The sequence below is a fragment of the Symphodus melops genome, assembly GCF_947650265.1.
Source record: "Symphodus melops genome assembly, chromosome: 21".
In the NCBI taxonomy this organism is placed as follows: domain Eukaryota; kingdom Metazoa; phylum Chordata; class Actinopteri; order Labriformes; family Labridae; genus Symphodus; species Symphodus melops.
In genome coordinates, this window is record NC_136711.1 from 2,553,426 (window position 1) to 2,572,474 (window position 19,049).

At 45.9% G+C, this 19,049-nt stretch overlaps 1 protein-coding gene across 1 annotated transcript; it reads right to left on the reverse strand.

Annotated features, from left to right (window-relative positions):
- Positions 1 to 2,319: 2,319 nt before the first annotated feature.
- On the reverse strand, positions 2,320 to 18,232 carry rab3gap1 (RAB3 GTPase activating protein subunit 1). Its single transcript, XM_079372261.1, has 24 exons — positions 18,123 to 18,232; positions 17,974 to 18,029; positions 16,868 to 16,946; positions 16,657 to 16,789; positions 16,449 to 16,527; positions 15,897 to 16,016; positions 15,648 to 15,813; positions 15,317 to 15,416; positions 15,073 to 15,154; positions 14,890 to 14,958; positions 14,652 to 14,725; positions 14,190 to 14,282; positions 13,935 to 14,107; positions 13,571 to 13,678; positions 12,943 to 13,115; positions 12,211 to 12,265; positions 11,660 to 12,007; positions 11,250 to 11,387; positions 10,809 to 11,036; positions 10,626 to 10,722; positions 8,797 to 8,900; positions 8,473 to 8,588; positions 8,067 to 8,169; positions 2,320 to 4,018 (listed from the first exon to the last, which is right to left on the reverse strand). Exons 1-24 carry the CDS (start codon positions 18,138 to 18,140, stop codon positions 3,785 to 3,787), a joined length of 2,946 nt encoding a protein of 981 aa, XP_079228387.1. The 5' UTR covers positions 18,141 to 18,232; the 3' UTR covers positions 2,320 to 3,784.
- Between the last annotated feature and the right edge of the window lie 817 nt (positions 18,233 to 19,049).

The following is a 19,049-nucleotide window of genomic DNA, read 5'->3' on the forward strand; positions in this document are numbered from 1 at the left end:
CTTTGACTCTTTTTGATTTTTTTACAGTTTCAACATGTGAGAAAAAAAAATCCACAGATAAAATGTAAATAATAAACATACACAGGTATCACCGAGATACATTTGTATTGTTTTAATGAGTGTGGCCAATCGAAGTCCTGTTCAACCCTCATGACCTGTTCCTAAACACGACCCTTTCACCTTGTTGATGCTGATACAGTATTATTTTTAGATTTTGAACTTTTTTTGCTACTTTGACCTCATGATGTTCTTAACAAACACCTGTCATTAAGTATAAAATAACCATTATTTTTTTATTTTTAACCCCTCAAATGCCAGTTTGTTTGCATGTTGCCCCTGTTGGAAAACACACTGTATTACTTATATTAATAATCGCACAGTCTGAGATATATTATTGATTAACGGCAACATTGATTTTAATGCGTTTTTATATTTTATGGAGTGACAGAAAAACGTAAATACATCCACTCTTCATGTTCGTGGACAAAAATGGCCACCTCTTGTTTACATTTGCAAAATGCTATAAGATTATAATTTTTATCCACTTTTACCACTTGATTTTTTTCATTTGCTACAGTGCTTGTCCAAAATTGTATTCAAATTCAGAATTGTAACCCTTTAAAAACCAGCTAGATTACATATTAACACGAGCTTTTTAGGGAGAAAATAAAGAAAGTTGTCTTTTTTTAACCATATAATTGAAGCAACCTATTTTTTTATTTTATCATCATTGTAGGTCAGTACCTATTAAAGAGTTACCTTAATGTCTGTGTGTGTGTGTGTGTGTGTGTGTGTGTGTGTGTGTGTGTGTGTGTGTGTGTGTGTGTGTGTGTGTGTGTGTGTGTGTGTGTGTGTGTGTGTGTGTGTACATGTGTGCTTACTGTGTGTAAAAATATAAAAAACAACAAACCTACATGTCGAAAAAAGGTCCTTTACCTGCTTTTTGTAAACATAACAATGAGCATGGTCTTGTTACCTGCTCTTTTTGTTAATGTTAACAGACAAACAGTAAGGTCCTTTACCTGCTTTTGTAAAGTGTCTCGAGATAACGCCTGTTATGAATTGACGCTATATAAATAAAGATTGATTGATTGATTGATTGAAAAATGTAAAAAAAAAACAATAAACCTACCCATATCGGAAAAAAAAGAAACGACATACATAAATATGTCGAAACATATTAAAAAACAACAAACCTGCCCATGTCGAAAAAAGTAACAAAACAACATCCATACCTAAGTCGAAAAATATAACAAAATGAAATACCTACCCATATCGAAAACATAAAAAAACGGCGGTGTATGTGTGTCTGGTGTGTGTGCATGCGTCTAGTGTGTGTGTGTGTGTGTGAGAGAGAGAAAAAGAACGACAAATAGTCAATTTTGAACAATTGAAAAAGAACTGTGTGGGGTTTGTTTGTTTGTGTGTGTGTGTGTGTGTGTGTGTGTGTGTGTGTGTGTGTGTAGGTGTGTGTGTGTAGGTGTGTGTGTCAGTGTGTGTGTGAGTGTCTTGTTTGTGTGCGTGTGTATCTGGTGTATGTGCGTCTAGTGTGTGTGTGTGTGTGTGTGTGTGAATCTGGTGTATGTGCGTGCGTTTGTGTGTGTGAAAGAGAGAGAGAGAAAAAGAACGACAAATAGTAAATTTAGAACAATTGAAAAAGTGTGGAGTTTGTGTGTGTGTGTTTGTATGTTTGTTAGTGTGTGTGTGTGTGTGTGAGAGAGAGAGAGAAAAAGAAAGACAAATAGTAAATTTGGAACAATTGAAAAGTGTGTGTGTGTGTGTGTGTGTGTGTGTGTCAGTGTGTGTGACAGAGAGAGAGCACGTTGCTGTATGTCTTTAGTATTGTCTGCTCCTGCATAAATGTATTTCTAAACTGTGCCAGATTTTGTTTCACCAGTAGCTAAATATTTGCTCTTTGAGATGTTCTTTTAAAAGTAGATATTTGGCTGTGTAAGCGGTCGTGTAGTTCTGTGTGACATTTTTTATGAAACAAACAAAGCTAAAAAGATTTTTCAACATGTACATCAAAGACAACTTTGCCTGAAAGCTCAGAGAGCTGCATACACATAAATAGACATAATTTATTTTACATTATCTTACTTATATCTATTTGTGCTGCAATGTCCTGCCAAAATTTTTTGAAAAATCATATACAAACACAAATCATTGTCTGGCAACCTTAAGATCACACCTGAGTTAAAATTGTGTCATTAATTAATTTCAGCCCAAATGCATCAACAGCCAAAAAACAGTTAAAAAAACAGAAAGTGGAGAAAAATGGTCAGGATCAGACATAAGGGTTAAATAAAGACACATCTCTTGCTTATAGATTTAGTTTATTTTAGTTTTCTGACTGTACATTTAACATTTCTTACATACACAGCAGACTCACATCGTCAACGTAACACAAAGCATTTAGCATCATTAAAACGATTTAAACACACGTGAGCTAACACACCCAGGCTTTAAAGCTTCGTCTTATCAGATGTTGTGCTTCAGAGCAGCTTTCATGTATTTCTATGAGAGGGCAGGTTTGTATCAACGAGCTTCCTGTTGTTTCAGAGTAAGTCAACCGTCAGTGTGCAGCGCAACGTGAAGATGAAACGTGTTCGTCATAGTGATATATTACTCGGCATGGGTTTAACGACAGTAAAATGATCATAAGGAGATCAGAAGATGAGAAACAAGAAGCCAAAGTTACAACAACTACATTATCTGAACGCACAGCGACGAGTTGTAGCACAGTGTTGATAATAATCCCCAGCTAATTGTTATATTTAAGACGTTTTCATAAACTGAAACGAGAATAAATTAGTGACATTTCTTCAAACTAATGAATGCTACTTCTTATTTTTAATTGTGTGCTGATGGTAGAACATGACATTGAAGTATCAGGATGCACTAGAGGAGGGATCTGTGTCATGTTTAAACTGTAATTAAAGAGGCAGAGACAGGAAGAGGACGTCATGCCTTCTGTCTGTCTGTTATTTGAAGCTCTGAGAACAAAGAAAGAAAAAAGTTATCAAAGTCTGATCAAGATCGTTTTCTCATTTATGACTAAAAAATATCTTGTGCAGGATTAATCTTTCTAGATTCAGATTTTCCATCTGTGAAAATGGGTGTATCACGGGTGTGAAGGGGCGGCAGTGCCGACAGGAGGCTACCGCTCACTGGTTTTAATTCCCAGTTGTGGTGCCCCAAAATAATCTAAAAGGAAAACAACGACACAAGATGTAGAAACACAAAACAAAAGCATGTAGCTTCCTGTGTTTGTAACATAAACACAGAACATCGGGTGCTCGTGATCTTCAGCCTCGTCAGGCCAAAATGACTAAATGAGTTTGTCTCCTACATGCTACATCTTATTTTGAGTAAGTTTAAAAAAAAAAAAAAAAAAGGCCCTGCAGGTTTTTCTTTTACCTGCTAAAGTTCTCAGTAAGATTTCTACTGATAAAAATGTAATTCAAATCATTGATCCTGAAACTTCACTGTCATATTCAAAAAAAAAAAAAGAGAAAAACAATTCAGATCAGACTCAAACATTAAAGATTCATTTTTTCTCACAAGCCTCTGAAACAAACGGATTTACCCAAATTAAAAGTCACATAATGTGCAGAATACACTTTACCGTCTAAACTTGTTTAAGAGGAGGATAACATGTGACCTTTAAAGTTCAAGTGTTACAGCGGGGCTCTGTGGACGTCCCTGCTTCAGTTCTGGATTCGAGGTGTAAACCGCAGAGCGAAGTCATCGGTAGGTCAAGTATTTTTTTTTCTTTTTGGTCTCAGAAGAAGGAGGTGTCTGAAGAGAAGGCCCCAGCCAGCCTGAACTCCTCCTTCATCAGCACGCAGAAGAGCCGCTGAGGCAAAGCTTTGGAGTACGGCGTGGGCCGAGGGACACACGTCCGCAGCAGGATCTCCCGGCCTGCTGGAGGCGGGAAGTCAGGCACTTTGTTGATTCCTCCGGCTTGTTTTCTGTCGGAGCTAAGGTCCTCCTCCAGAGCGGATAGGAGGGCGGCCTGAAGGAGGAGAACAGGGGACAATATTTATCTTAGTCAGATGATGAACCAACCCAAAATCATAAAATTTTTTCTGACTCTTGTATGGAGTCATTTCATGCATTATTTCTGTGTATTTGTTGTCAGAGTGTTAATCAGGAACGGTAGGAGGAGAAGTCTCTTTTCTCTCAGTTACCTCGTCACTGGTGAAGTCAGCCAGCTTCATGTTAAAGCAGCAGGAGGAGAAACAACAAGAAGACACAGTGGAAAGTTGGGAATGCATATAAAGAAAAATGAAAAAGCAAATATCTACTGTATGTATCGAAGAAGAATAAATAAACACAGGAGAGCAGAAGCTGAACCATCGTCAGCTCCATCACACATAAACAAGTTTATGACATTAAAACAACCTGCGTCCAGAAATTCTTTAGTTTTTGTTCATTTTTTCTCTTTGTATTTTAATTGTTTTATCCTTTTCAAAATCCATCCATCCATTTTCTGCTGCTAATCCAGGGCCGGGTCGTGGGGTCCTTCAGCTCTTCCGGTGGGACCCTGAGGCGTTCCCAAGCCATCTGAGACATAGTCTCTCCAGCGTGTCCTGGGTCAACCCCGAGGCCTCCTCCCGGAGGGACATGGCCGGAACACCTCCCTAGGGAGGCGTCCAGGGGGCATCCGGAACAGATGCCCGAACCACCTCAACTGAGTCCTCTCGATGTGAAGGAGCAGCTCTACTCCGAGCTCCTCACCCTATCTCTAAGGGTGCGCCCAGCCACCCTACGGAAGAAGCCCATTTCGGCCGCTTGTATCCGAGATCTCATTCTTTCGGTCATGACCCAAAGCTCATGACCATAGGTGAGGGTAGGAACGAAGATCGACCGGTAAATCGAGAGCTTCGCCTTTCGGCTTAGCTCCTTCTTCACCACGACGGACAGATACAGCGACCGCATGACCGCAGACGCCGCACTGATCCGTCTGTCGATCTCAAGCTCCATCTTCCCCCCACTCGTGAACAAGACCCCGAGATACTTAAACTCCTCCACCTGGGGCAAGGACTCCCCACCGACCCGAAGAGGGCAAACCACCTTTTTCCGGTCGAGAACCATGGCCTCAGATTTAGAGGTGCTGATCCTCATCCCAGCCGCCTCACACTAGGTAGCGAACTGCCCCAGTGCGCACTGAAGGTCCGGGTTCAATGGAACCAACAAGACCACATCATCCGCAAAAAGCAGAGACGAGATCCTGTGGTCCCCGAACCAGACCCCCTCCGGCCCCTGGCTGCACCGAGAAATTTTGTCCATAAAAGTAATGAACAGAACCGGTGACAAAGGGCAGCCCTGCCTGAGGCCAACGCACACCGGGAACAGGTCCGACTTACTGCCGGCAATGCGAACCAAACTCCTGCTCCGGTCGTACAAGGACCGGACCGCCCTTAGCAAAGGGCCCCGAACCCCATACTCACGGAGCACCCCCCACAGGACGCCACGGAGGGACACGGTTGAACGTCTCTCCAGATCCACAAAGCACATGTGGACTGGTTGGGCGAACTCCCATGAACCCTGAAGCACCCGCTGGAGAGTGTAGAGCTGGTCCAGTGTGCCACGGCCAGGACGAAAACCGCATTGTTCCTCTTGCATCCGAGGTTCGACTAACGGCCGGATGCTCCTCTCCAGTACCCTGGAATAGACTTTCCCAGGGAGGCTGAGGAGTGTGATTCCCCAGTAGTTGAAACACACAGTCCGATCCCCCTTCTTGAAAAGAGGGACCACCACCCCGGTCTGCCAGTCCAGAGGCACTGTCCCCGACCTCCACGCGATGTTACAGAGACCTGTCAACCATGACAGCCCCTGCACATCCAGAGACTTAAAGATACTCAGGGCGAATCTCATCCATCCCCGGAGCCTTGCCACCGAGGAGCATGCCAACCACCTCTGTGACTTCGGCTTGGGTGATGGACGAGTCTACCGCTGAGAACTCAGCCTCTGCTTCCTCAGTGGAAGACGTGATGGTGGGAATGAGGAGATCCTCGAAGTATTCCTTCCACCGTCCGACTACATCCCCAGTTGAGGTCAGCAGCTCCCCACCTCCACTGTAAACAGTGTTGGTGAAGCACTGCTTCCCCTCCTGAGGCAACGGATGGTTTGCCAGAATTTCCTCGAGGCCGTCCGAAAGTCCTCCTCCATAGCCTCCCCGAACTCCCCCCAAGCCCAAGTTTTTGCCTCTACAACAGCCCGGGCTGTGGAACGCCGTTTCTGCCTACCCATCAGCTGCCTCAGGAGTCCTATGCGCTAGCAACGCCCAATAGGACTCCTTCTTCAGCCTGACAGCCTCCCTTACTTCCGGTGTCCACCACAGGGATCTGGGATTGCCGCCACGACAGGCACCAGAGACACTGCAACCACAGCTCAGAGCAGCTGCTTTGACAATGGAGGTGGAGAACACGGTCCACTCGGACTCAATGTCCCCAGCTTCCCCCGGGATCTGTGAAAAGCTCGTCCGGAGACCTCGCTAACAGAGGGTTCAGCCAGACGTTCCCAGCAGACCCTCACTACACGTTTGGACCTACCAAGTCTGACCGGCTTCCTCCCCTGCCAGTGCATCCAAGGTGGTGATCAGTTGACAGCTCAGCCCCTCTCTTCACCCTAGTGTCTAAGACACACAGCCTGAGGTCAGATGACACGAACACAAAGTCTATCATCGATCTCCGACCTCAGGTTTCCTGGTGCCACGTGCACTTATGGACATCCCTGTGCTCGAACATGGTGTTTGTTATGGACAAACTGTGATTGGCACAGAAGTCCAAAAACAGAACACCACTCTGGTTCAGATCAGGGAGGACGCTCATCCCAATCACCCCCCTCCAAGTCTCACTGTCGTTGCCCAAGTGAGCGTTGAAGTCCCCCAGTAGAACAATGGCGTCCCCAGTCGGAGCACTGTCCAGCACCCCTCCCAGGGACTCCAAGAAGGCCGGGCACTGCCGTTCGGGCCGTAGGCTGAGACGACAGTGAGAGACCTGTCCCCCATCCTCTCGTTTGCCAGGGTGAACTGCAACACCTGTCGGCTGAGCTGTGGGGCTATGAGCCTCTCACTGCGGGCAACTCGCCATAAGTAAGGTCCTTTACCTGCTTTTTGTAAACATAACAGTGAGCATGGTCTTGTTACCTGCTCTTTCGTTAATGTTAACAGACAAACAGTAAGGTCCTTTACCTGCTTTTGTAAAGTGTCTCGAGATAACACCTGTTATGAATTGACGTTATACAAATAAAGATTGATTGATGGAGATTGATTGAACTCCAGAGAAGTGAAGAGTCCAGCCCCTCTCGAGGAGCTCGGTTTCAGAGCCCAAGCTGTGCATGGAGGTGAGCCCGACTATGTCTAGCCGGTACCTCTTAACATCCCACACAAGTTCAGGCTCCTTCCCCCCAGTGAGGTGACATTCCATGTCCCGAAAGACAGAAGCTGTGCCGGGGATCGGGTCGCCAAGGCCCTCCGCCCGATCCACAACGACCCGACCCCTATGGCTTCCTCGGTGGGCGGTGACTCCACAGGAGGATGGGCCCGCGTTGTCCTTTCTGGCTGGACCCAGCCAGCCCCAAGCTGGGTGACGTCTCGGTCCTTGTTTGTGATGTCTGTCATAGGGGTTTATGAACAGCTTTTAGTCTGATCCGTCACCTAGGACCTGTTTGCCTTGGGTGACCCTGCTGGGGTGGTCAACATAGCTCCTAGGATCATTCGGGTGCTCAAACTCCCCCACCTCAAATGTGTGTGTGACCTATTTAAGGGGGTTTGATCCAAAAGTCACCTGTAAAGTGACAGCCAATGGAGAGGCCTGTCTCAGTTGTAACCGATGATTCGTCCGCATTTTCAGCTCACTGCCGTTAATTAACAAGTAAACATTGTGTTATTGGTATACACATTTGTGGATGTGTGTGCATTTTCAAATAGTTTTGTTACAATAACAGCTCCACAGCTGAGCTTAGTTACGGCGCTCGTGTAGAAACACCATCTGAAAAGGACCTGAATCATGAGGTAGTGACTCTGAAAAAGAAGGCTCTGGAGTGATTCCTCTTACTCTCTGAGCGTTGATGAACATTTTGTGGATGATACTCCCAGCCGGCCCCTGGCCCGCTCCAATCACCTCCACCTCAGGTTCCTCCAGCAGCGAGCTCACGAACCTGCAGCAAAAAAAAAAAAACAGTCAGACATGATGTCGGCGTCAATGAGCAGTGAAGTGTTCAAAGAGAGAAGAGGAAGTGTGGCTCTATAGAGCTGCAGGATAAAGAAGTCTATGGAAGCGTTTTCTAAACCCCTCAGTTTTTAATACCCTGAAACTTTTCAAAATAAGATAAAAAAACACATCTGTCCTATAAAGGAGTTTCAGTGCAGGGTCCACGGCACAGCCATTCATGAACCTCTCTTCCCTCTCCTCACAGCTCATGTTTAAACACTGATCCTCTTCTAAGCAGCGTGTCTTTTACTTCTCCAGCTCCTCGCTGTCTTCTCCCTTCTCGCCCTCGCAGAGAGAAAACTTGGCCTTCAGTGAGCGTGCTCTGGTGATGACGGTCTCCATGGCGATCAGCTGGTTGATAAAATCCTACAGCGGGGGAAGAGCAAAATAAAAAGCAGGTTTTTCATGAAGGTCGGCGAGTCTCGATGAGATATGTCTCCACTTGATAAAATGTTTGAAAAGTTGAATCCTGCTTTCTTTAGTCAGATCTGTTAATCATCTCGTTAACACAAAGAGCGACTGAAGTGACACGTCTGCCGTCTCGTCCAATCAGCTTGTTTCTTGTCCCACTGACCTCTATCTTCTTGTAGTCGTAGTTCGGCGGGTGCAGCAGCTTGCTCGCCTGACTCGTTGATTGTTGAATGCTTTTCCTGACTGAGGGAATGTCTTCTATCGACTCTGAGGAGACAGGGGAGGAGAGAGGAGACAGAGGAGGAGGAGAGGAGAGAGGAGGCAGGGGAGGAGAGAGGAGAGAGGAGGCAGGGGAGGAGAGAGGAGAGAGGAGGCAGGGGAGGGGAGAGGAGAGAGGAGGCAGGTGAGGAGAGAGGAGACAGGGGAGGAGAGAGGAGAGAGGAGGCAGGGGAGGAGAGAGGAGAGAGGAGGCAGGGGAGGAGAGAGGAGAGAGGAGGCAGGGGAGGAGAGAGGAGACAGGGGAGGAGAGAGGAGAGAGGAGGCAGGGGAGGAGAGGAGACAGGGAAGGAGAGAGGAGAGAAGAGAGGAGAGGAGGCAGGGGAGGAGAGAGGAGAGAGGAGACAGGGAAGGAGAGAGGAGAGGAGAGAGGAGAGAGGAGACAGGGAAGGAGAGAGGAGACAGGGGAGGAGAGAGGAGACAGGGGAGGAGAGAGGAGAGAGGAGACAGGGGAGGAGAGAGGAGACAGAGGAGGAGAGAGAGAGGAGACAGAGGAGGAGAAAGGAGACAGAGGAGGAGAGAGAGAGGAGACAGGGGAGGAGAGAGGAGAGAGGGGAGGAGAGAGGAGACAGGGGAGGAGAGAGGAGAGAGGAGACAGGGGAGGAGAGAGGAGAGAGGAGACAGGGAAGGAGAGAGGAGACAGGGGAGGAGAGAGGAGAGAGGAGACAGGGAAGGAGAGAGGAGACAGGGGAGGAGAGAGGAGAGAGGAGACAGAGGAGGAGAGAGGAGACAGGGGAGGAGAGAGGAGACAGGGGAGGAGAGAGGAGACAGGGGAGGAGAGAGGGGAGGAGAGAGGAGAGAGGAGACAGGGGAGGAGAGAGGAGAGGAGAGAGGAGACAGAGGAGGAGAGAGGAGAGGAGACAGAGGAGGAGAGAGGAGAGGAGACAGAGGAGGAGAGAGGAGACAGGGAAGGAGAGAGAGAAAGTGGTTTAATCAGGAGTAACAGTGTGATCGAGTCAAGGGAAGGAATATGCCGTGAACACAACAGTACGCTCAGATGTGCACCAACACCTTGGCCTGCTTGCTCATAATTCATTTTCCTGGATATTTTCTGCAGCGCTCACACACACAGGCTCTGCCCACTTCTTACAAAGTTGAGGTTAAAAACTCGACTCGTCACACGTGCAGCTCTGAAAAACATTTCTGGGACTTTGCATATGTGTGAAAACAGCAGGAGTAAAAATGTTCATTTGTATTGGTTGGAAGCCTCTCCTGCACGTTGAATAGTCAATCATGTGTTTGTTAAAAGCATCTCATGGGTCTCACCATGGGCTGGAAGTCTACGGGTGTCTCACAAATCCATTTCAGTTCTTTGATTCTGGATTAAGTTGATTGAACTTTGATGCGTGATATCGGAAGTGCAAAGAAGAAAAACCTTCAACTTTACTTAAATCCTGTTTAAAGGTTCAATTCAGTTATCCAGGAAAACTTGCAAATGAGGCTTCAAGTCCGAGGGAAGTCCGTCCTGCTGCATGAAAGGCCGAGAGTTTCATCCTGTTTCCATGTCAACATCATTTTACCAGCTCTTAATTAATAATTATTGTTTTGATTCATGTCTTTTTTCTACACTTATATTTTTGATCTATTTTAATTTTTTTTTTGCACTGTGTGATTTTCGTCTGCTCTCCTGCGTTGCTGCTGTAACACTGTTAATTTCTCCGCTTGCGAGATGAATAAAGGATCATCTCATCTTATCACACAGCGGCGGCGGCTCACCTTCCTCCTTCAGCTTCAGAATGGCGGAGTGGAGGATGCAGGGCAGCAGATGTCGAGTCACGTCTGCAGGTTTCAGCATGGCGAGATAGTGCAGAACCTGATGGGGCAGAAACAGCAGGTTTATTCTCCCTCCCGTTACATCTGCACTGCGTTACGACCGAACACAACGTCAGAGCGCGTCACCTTTTCAGCCTCCTTGGTGTCGTCGAACAGTCGTCTCTGGCGGCGTGCCGGCGTGACCCTGGCGGTCTCCCAGGCCTCCACCCACATGTTTCCTGGGATCTTCATCCTGGCACTCAGCTCTCCTTTCACAACCTTGTTCCCGCTCTCGTCCTCCGCCTGCTCCTCCACGTAATCCCGCGGCGAGTACCAGCGCACAAAGTCCTCCAGCACGCAGCCCGGGTTCGCTGCCTGTTTAGAGTTAACGTCTGAATTTTACTTTTCTCTCGCGCGTCTGCGTTCATCCCCAGATGATCAGGGTAAACTCTTCAGTGAACATCGGGAAAATACACGTAGCAGCATTTCAAAAACGTTTGAAAGCAATAAAACATATAAAGACTTTTTACTGATTTAAAGAGCAGGCAGTAACTGATAATCCCAAAACATGACCACCTCGAGTCTCACCTTAAAGGACTCCATGTCAGACAGCAGGCAGGCGCTCTGCATGCGGGCTCGGAGGTGGGAACCTTCAGCCGACGTTCCCAGTTTGGCCAAAACCTCCGACTGTTCCTCTAACAGATCCTCCGTCATCGGAGCCGGCTCCTAGAAATCCAACAATAGCTTAGCTTCAAAAAGACTTTCAATCCACGAACAGCATGAAGATTAAAGTTTGAATGTTTCATTTAAAGGATCTTAAAGTTTGCATTTTAAAACGCTGGTAAACCAGAAGTGCTCATATTTTAAAAGTCTGCATCCTGATAAAGTCTATCCATTTAAAAAAAGCAGGATGAGCTTTGTGATATGAGATCCTGTTGAGTCTAATCCAGATTAAACCTCGTGAACATGCAGAAGAAGCATGAGCACCAGAGTCGGACCTGTGTGATGGGGATGTAGAGCGGCTCCGTGGAGTTCAGCAGAGTCGTGTTGTTGTACGGATGCAGTCTTCCCTCCGCTTTATTTTTACCGCCGTCTTTCTCTCCCTCGGCGTGGGACGACTCCGCCTCCCCCTGGTCACTCACACACTCAAAGAACTCGTCCTCGCTGTCGCTCCAGGAGTCCCAGGATTTCCCAGAGGACGCCTCTTTGGTGGAGGCGGACGGAGCCGGGGAGTCTGAGGCGGGCCGGCCGTTCTGGCTGCTCCGGCGCTCTCGTTCTTTGCCTCCCTCCTGCGCTCGGCGAGCTTCATCTCTCGCCCTCTTCCTCTCGATGCAGCAGTTCAGCATCTGTGCAGGAAAATCAAACACTTTGACCTTTTCTCATTGGGTAAATATTCTGGAGGCCTGACTGTAAATATGAAGAGCATCTAAAGAGTGAGTTCAAGCTGGAGGCCTTCTCAGAACGAGCTCTGTTATGATTTCTTCAGAATTACACATGAACTCATCAAACGTTTACGTTTTCTGTGTTTTTAAACCATTTGATTCGTTACCTGGAGCTTCTGATGCAGAAGACAGCAGCGCAGATCTGGAGGTCCGGCTGCCAGTCTGCAGGTTATCAGACACGGAAAGAGAAAACAATCATCAATCACATTATCTATCACTGAAGAAGCTCCTCCCTGTGGATGCAATAATGAACATGATCCCTGTAGAACAGATGAAGAGTTCGAGGCTGTTTGCTGTTTTTGAAGCCCTGCGGAAAAACAAACAACTTCCTCTGACGAGCTGACTGTAAAATGTTTTGTGTCACACGAGGAGGGCAGACTGAGGTCTGCATTTAATGCTTAAAAGATGATAATAAATGTCTTTCTGCCTCCTGTCAGGAACCTTCGGTTAGTGCTGATGTTGGTTGATTGAGCTTTCTTTGAGGATTTGATCCTGTACATGTAGAAGGTGTAAGTGGAGCTTCCAGACTAAATCCTGCTTACTCTTAAACACTCACATGTTGACAATCTTTGCTGTGGATGTTGGGAAAAAAAGTTTGCAAAAGTTTGCACATAAAGAAACATCAGTATTAAAATCAGACTTTTTGTTAACCAGCTAAAATACTCTGAAGGTTTTTTTATCCTTATGAAGCACGCTGATCTTCTCTTTGTATCTCTCATACTGAACCTTCACAAGGAGCTTGTATCTTATGTATTTTGGCGGTCTGTAAACTAAAACAGACGCTGGCAGATGTTTGTAGTTCTCTTCCTGCCGCTCGTCACGTTTGGGTCCTTTCTCACCCGTAGACCAGGTGGTTGTTTTCCCATCGGTAGCGTAGTTCAAGGACAAACTCCTGCCAGAGGTGGGCGACGGCTCGCAGCCCGCCGTGGTTGTAGTTGATGAGACAGACGCACAGAGCCAGTCTGTAGGTCAGACTGTCGATGGGAGCGGACTTCAGCTGCAGGTAAATGTTCTGGAAACGGAAAGTAGAAAAGTTACATTTAGAAAATTTAATGAATGTTCTTCTCCTGGGAGCTCCAGAATCTCTTAGGTTCTTTAGGAAAGGTTGGTAGACGGCCTCAACAGTTAAGCCACGCCCCCCACCCCCTTTCTTGTTCCCTCTTCCTGCATCTTATCCCATCTCCGGCCTTTCCCACCCTCAAGCCGGCTCAGTTTCGATAGATTTTCATCATGAGCCAGGATTTGTCCCAGATTTCTGCTTGTTAAAAGTTGTTGTTTTCTGTTTTTGCCAAAGTTTGCCATGAGTTTGTTTTCATACATAAATATAAATATAACTGCAGGCTCTCATGTTCCTCCGTCACTCAGGAGCAGCTTGCGTTATCTGTGTGTCAGAGTGTCTGTTAAATGATCAATAATGTCTCTGACACACACAGTGACCTCGAACCTTCTTTAAAGATTAAAACATACGTAGTCTGAGTTTTTGTCTGGCTCAGCTTTCCCGCAGGCGTTCGACTGTGTGGCTCTGTTCTTGCTGTTGTCTGACGACTTGTCCACTGCAGCGTCAGGGAAAAGACACTGAAACAAACAAACACCAGGAGAACACTGTGAGCGCTTTAATTACATCACATCACAATAAAAGAGCATTTTCAGACAGCTGAATATTTCAGGGGCTTTTGAGTAAATTAGATGTTTTGACTTATTGATCGTTTTGCAAAAATAGAAAATATCACAGAATGGCTGAATTATGATTTTTATTATCATGGGCCATGAACGTTATTTACACGTGTAGAAATGTGGCAAATAGAAAAGAGCCGTGACGAGTCGGCCTCACCAGCAGGACCGAGTTGAGAACGTCGTTGTTGAGCGGTGACTCGGCGGCCCGGCGGTGGCGTCTGATGTGTTTGCGAGCGCTGTGCACCATGTTGGACACGGACAGTTTGGAGATGGGGACGGCTGCGGTCGGCTCTGTGAGCCTCGACAACGCCGAGGTGATGTCACTGTTTTCTGCAGGAGAGAATCAAAACAAGAGCTGTTCAACCTGCCAGGCAGTCGAGTACGTTTGAGTACACGCAGGCAGCGAGCTCACCTTGGCCCTCCTCTTCAACCAAGCCTCTCCCCAGAAACTCCTCCGTGGCCTCCTTCTTACTGCAGAGCTTAAAGAACTCCGTCAGGAAGTCGCCTGCATGAAGAGAAAGCAGAACACGTCCAATCATCATGAAAACACTCGATGTCTTTAAATACTTCACATTCGATGCTTTTAATCCAACTAAACTGAATTAACTTGTTCATTAAAGCTTTTAAGGCTTTATTGAACTTTATTGAGGAAAAGAAAAAAGCCCCATACAGCTTCACTACAAATATTTTTTGGCGATATTGGATCAAATTTGAGTCAATTAAAAAAACCTGGAAAAAAGATTAAATGATGGTGCTGACGGCGTCATGAAAAGAGAGCAGATGATTTTATAAAAGAACACAAATACATGATAATAATATATTATTTTCAGCCGTCAAAGATGCAGAAATTGGATGGACTGGGAGTTGATCTTACCCAGTAGACACTGAGGGTTTTCAGCTGTCCGCACTCGGACAGACCAGTGAGGAGCCTGAAGGGGGTCCAGGTCGCTGCGGGGTCACACAAACACAATGCAGATGTTTAAATCAGATGGAGGAAAGAACTCTAAGATGTTTATACCTGAAACATTTTGTCACGTAAATGGATGTGGGGAAAAGACTCTTCCTTCAAATTTAACTGACGTAGAACCGAGAGAGCGTCCAGAGATTCTTACCTGTAGACGTCATTATCCACCACGATGCCTTCTGTCAGGTGAGGCCAGGTGGTGGCAAGATGAAGCTCACTACAAAAAGTAAAACACACACACACACTTAATGTCATTTACCAAAGATAGCGTTAAGAAAATATTGTTTAAAGTATAACAGCATCTTAGAGCCTGAAGTCTGGACGTCTTCACCTGATTGGCTCCTCACAGGCTCCAAAAGGAAGCTTGCCAAACTCGACTCCGCCCACCTCACCTCCAAGCAGTGTGTCAAAGTCTGCCAATCAAAACACACAAGAGAAGAAAGATGCACTGTTATTTGACACATGTGAATGGTGCATTTATGTGGTGTTGTTTCTGTGGTTTCACAGTCTGATGATGTGGGCGGCTCAGTAGAGTCTGTGTAAGACTTTTAATGTGTAATTCTTCAGTTCTCTACCTGGAGGCTGCTGCGGCCACGAGTGCTGCTGCCAGTCCTGCAGGATGTAGGTGAAACGGATGGCGATGTTTATTGGAGGCGGAGGAGACAGATTACAACCCTGAGGAGAAAGAGGAGGAGGAGGAGGAGGAAGAGAAGGAGGAGGAAGAGGAAGTGGATGAGGAGGAGGAAGAGAAGGAGGAGGAAGAGAAGGGGGAGAAGGAGGAGGAAGTGGAGGAGGAGGAGGAGGAGAAGAAGGAGGAAGAGGATGAGGAGGAGAAGAAGGAGGAGCATGTAATCCAGGTTCAAAGTGAGGAAAACAAATCCTTTCCACTGCATTATTAGGCCTCACTATCTTTGACTTGAAGACGTCCAGGAGCCCAGACAGGTGGTTGTACTGACTCGGCACCTTGCGGAGGTGAACCATCTCAAAGTCTGTGCGCACACCCGGACCCTGACACTCTCCAGCGTACATCCGCCTCCACTTCTGCTGGATCTGCACAAACATGGGCACCTGGCTGGAAGCACAAGAGGAAGAGATTGATGATGATGATGATGATGGTGAATTCAGAGTATGGCTGCAGGGATGAAGGAGACTCACCAGCCACTGTTAGCGAGAGCGATGGAGATGGAGCTGAGCAGCAGATTGCATTTGGACTCACTGATGATCGCCTCACAATTGGTTCCCGGAGTGATGACCACAAACTCTTGTAATCCGTACCTGTCGGCAAAAACACAGCAGAACGCCAATCAGCGTCAGATTTGTCTCAGCTGTGGTTTCTTACTGATCCAGATTCATTTGGTGCTTTTTGTGTAGTGTGTGTGTGTGTGAGTGTGTGTGTGTACGTGTGTGTGTGTGTGTGTGTGTGTGTGTGTGATGCATGTATTTGAGCTGTGCATATACAACATATATCTGACTCAAACCTCCATCTGTGGGAGTTTCTATAGACACTTGGAAATGCTTCTTCCTGATTTAAATCCTACAGGCTCGTACCTGAAGATCAGGTCATTCAGTGTTCGGGCACACTGCTCGTCAAAGATTCAATCGTACTTTAAGGTTACGGTACTTATATTCTTGATATAAGCGTTCATAATACATCAGACGTACTCATCACAGTGAATGTTTAATTTTGGGGAAGTCGATCGAGCTCACCATCGAACCAGGCAGTGAGCCCGAGGAGGGAAATCGTTGTTCATACACAGGAGGTCCTGCATCGCTGGCGGGAAGGCATCTGAACGCAAAGACAAGAGTCAGACGCAGCTCCCCTTCGAATGTTTGTTTGTTTTTACAAGAGGTGGAACACACGAGAAATCATAAAACAAAGTGCATGAATCTATCGACCCTGGAGACGTGACTGTACCTTCCTCGAGCACGTTCTTCTCGTTGTCGTTGTCACCGTCTTGTTTCAGGGTGAAGTGGCTGATGTAGAATTTAAAGTCTGCAAAGTTTACATCCTGAGACTTCTCCAACCACGTGCCGGTCGTGTATTCACCCTGAGTTGGAAGAGAAGAACATGAGAGTCAAAGTGAAGAACACACGGATTAATGAAGCCTTAATGAGAGCAGGAATACCTTCTCCGGGGGCGACCTTCCTGCAGAGTTCCCGATCAGCTTCCAGTCATTTAACACCTCCTCCACTCGGGACACGAACCTGAGAGTGGAGAACTTTTTAAAGATTCAAACAGGCTTCTTTGTTTTGTTTCATGCAAGTCGCCTTATCGTCGTTCCTCCCCTGCATGTTTCATCCTAAAGCTCAATTTCACATTTCCTAGAACTTCAAAATAAAAGCATCTCACAGCCAGGCCTTTTAATGGGTTTGAATTAAAGCTTCACACTGAGGTTACAGCTCCGACACTGAAAGTATAATATAAATGTATTTGAAGTTAGTTCAAAGTGTTCATTTTAAAGGGTGACCAGTTTAACTAGCGACTCTCAGTTTTAGTTGTCATGGTTACAACTGATGTTGAAGGCGTATGGTGTCCTGACCAATGAGTCTCCAAGGATTTCTTCAGACTGCCGCCCAAATCTGATCAGAATCCGATCTCACTGACTGACTGTCCACATTACAAATTTCAAGTGACCAGATCTGATCTGATCTGCCCGTCCATATTAACGTGGTCTGATCCACATTGGTTTCTATGGTAACGGGTAACGCCCAGCAAGAACAACAGCAATAACATCACCATAATTTTTTATATGAAGACATTTACCAATCAATATGTATTTTCCAACTTGTAACAAATGTTATCGTAAGAAACTAAAAAGTAAAAAAAAAAGAGCAGGAAACAAAAATTAGTGCAAGAAGTCAGAGTGAGGGGCTGCACATGAAGGAGCGCACAAGCTGTTGAGGGTCCAGTGCCTTGCTCAAAGGCTCGGGCGACCTTCTAGTTCCCTACAGACTGAGCTGGTGTTGTAATATCATTTATAAAGAGTCAACTAATAACGAAACACCATCAAAGAGGCATCAGGCCTGTGACAGCACCTACCGTCTTCAACAGCTGTTGTAACTATGACAACCACCTGACAGTCACCAGATAACACGGACGCACTTTACACCGAAACACCCCCGTGGTCTCCTGACTCTAACATGCGTGTGTGACACGCTGATGTGACTGTGCCTCCTTTTAATGAGCATTTAAGTGTTTTTAGAAGAAGTTTAAAGTGGGCCTTTGACGTACCGCTCCCACTCTGACGCGGTGGTGAAATCGGTGATCTCGAACACTTCCGTCTCAGGCTGGAAGAGAAACACAAACATCGTCTTTTATTTAAACAGTCTGCACATCTCCTCCATCTGTCTGTGCTGATTTACACGTCTAAATAAACTCACATCATTGTCGGCCGCCATGTCGATGTCCTGTTGTTGTTATTCTTCTTCTTCTTCGTCCACGTCCTGTTAATTCTTCTTCGTTAAGTTTACACGGTAGTAAGTTAACCAATTCGTTGGAGCGTTACTGCCCTCTAGCGGACATACGCATATTTCAGCTTCACATCCTTATTGACAGACTGAGGGGTACATTACATATTGTCTAGTTTATATACAGTAATTAGTTTCTCTAAAGTCCAAAAAGAAAAGATAACAGCAACAATTTTCCTTAAAAAAATAAAAAATGGTCATCTTTTCTCTATTCTTCTGTCGGGCTACTTCTGCTCTGCTCTTATTCACACTAACTGGTAATTTGTTTATACGGTGGCCCTGAAGGTCAGCTGTGCAATGAGATTTCCTCCGAGTATTTTCACCTTGACATCAACAATCTCCAATGTCTGCGTCTGCCTCCGCCATAGACTGAGAGGAGACCTGGCTTTAGTTGCTCTACGTCTGTTATGTTTCTTCCATTAAATGTCTGCTGTTGTGCTGTTCTGGCAGCCTCCAGAAAACAAACTAGTGTTGATAGTTAAGAGCTCATTAAGCTCAAAGTCTTTCCTGTTTCAAACAGAAAAACCCCAAAGATGGCCATCCTTCCAAACTTAAATCTAAATGCTTCTCTCTTTTTTCTTTATTAATTCTTTTTTAATCTTTATTTATCCTGGAAAAGTCCCATTGAGGTTAAAAACCTCTTTTTAAAGGGAGTCCTGCAAAAATTATACTCACAACATAAAGCCATCAATTGAAATGATAAAAAAAACAATTAAAAGCAATTACAATTATAAAAAGCCTTTACAAGTATAGGAGGTCGGCTTATGTGCTCTTAGCCTGGATTTAAAAGCATTTTAAGAAATCAGATCAGTTAATATGCATGATGTCCACTCTGTTGGA

Excerpts from the sequence above, each read along its gene's own strand:
- rab3gap1 (XM_079372261.1), bottom strand. Across the intron at positions 16,790-16,867 it reads GAAGGTCGCCCCCGGAGAAG|GGTGAATACACGACCGGCAC; the intron begins GTATTCCTGCTC and ends CTTCCAACTCAG. Across the intron at positions 14,283-14,651 it reads AAACCCTCAGTGTCTACTGG|GCGACTTCCTGACGGAGTTC; the intron begins GTAAGATCAACT and ends CTCTTCATGCAG.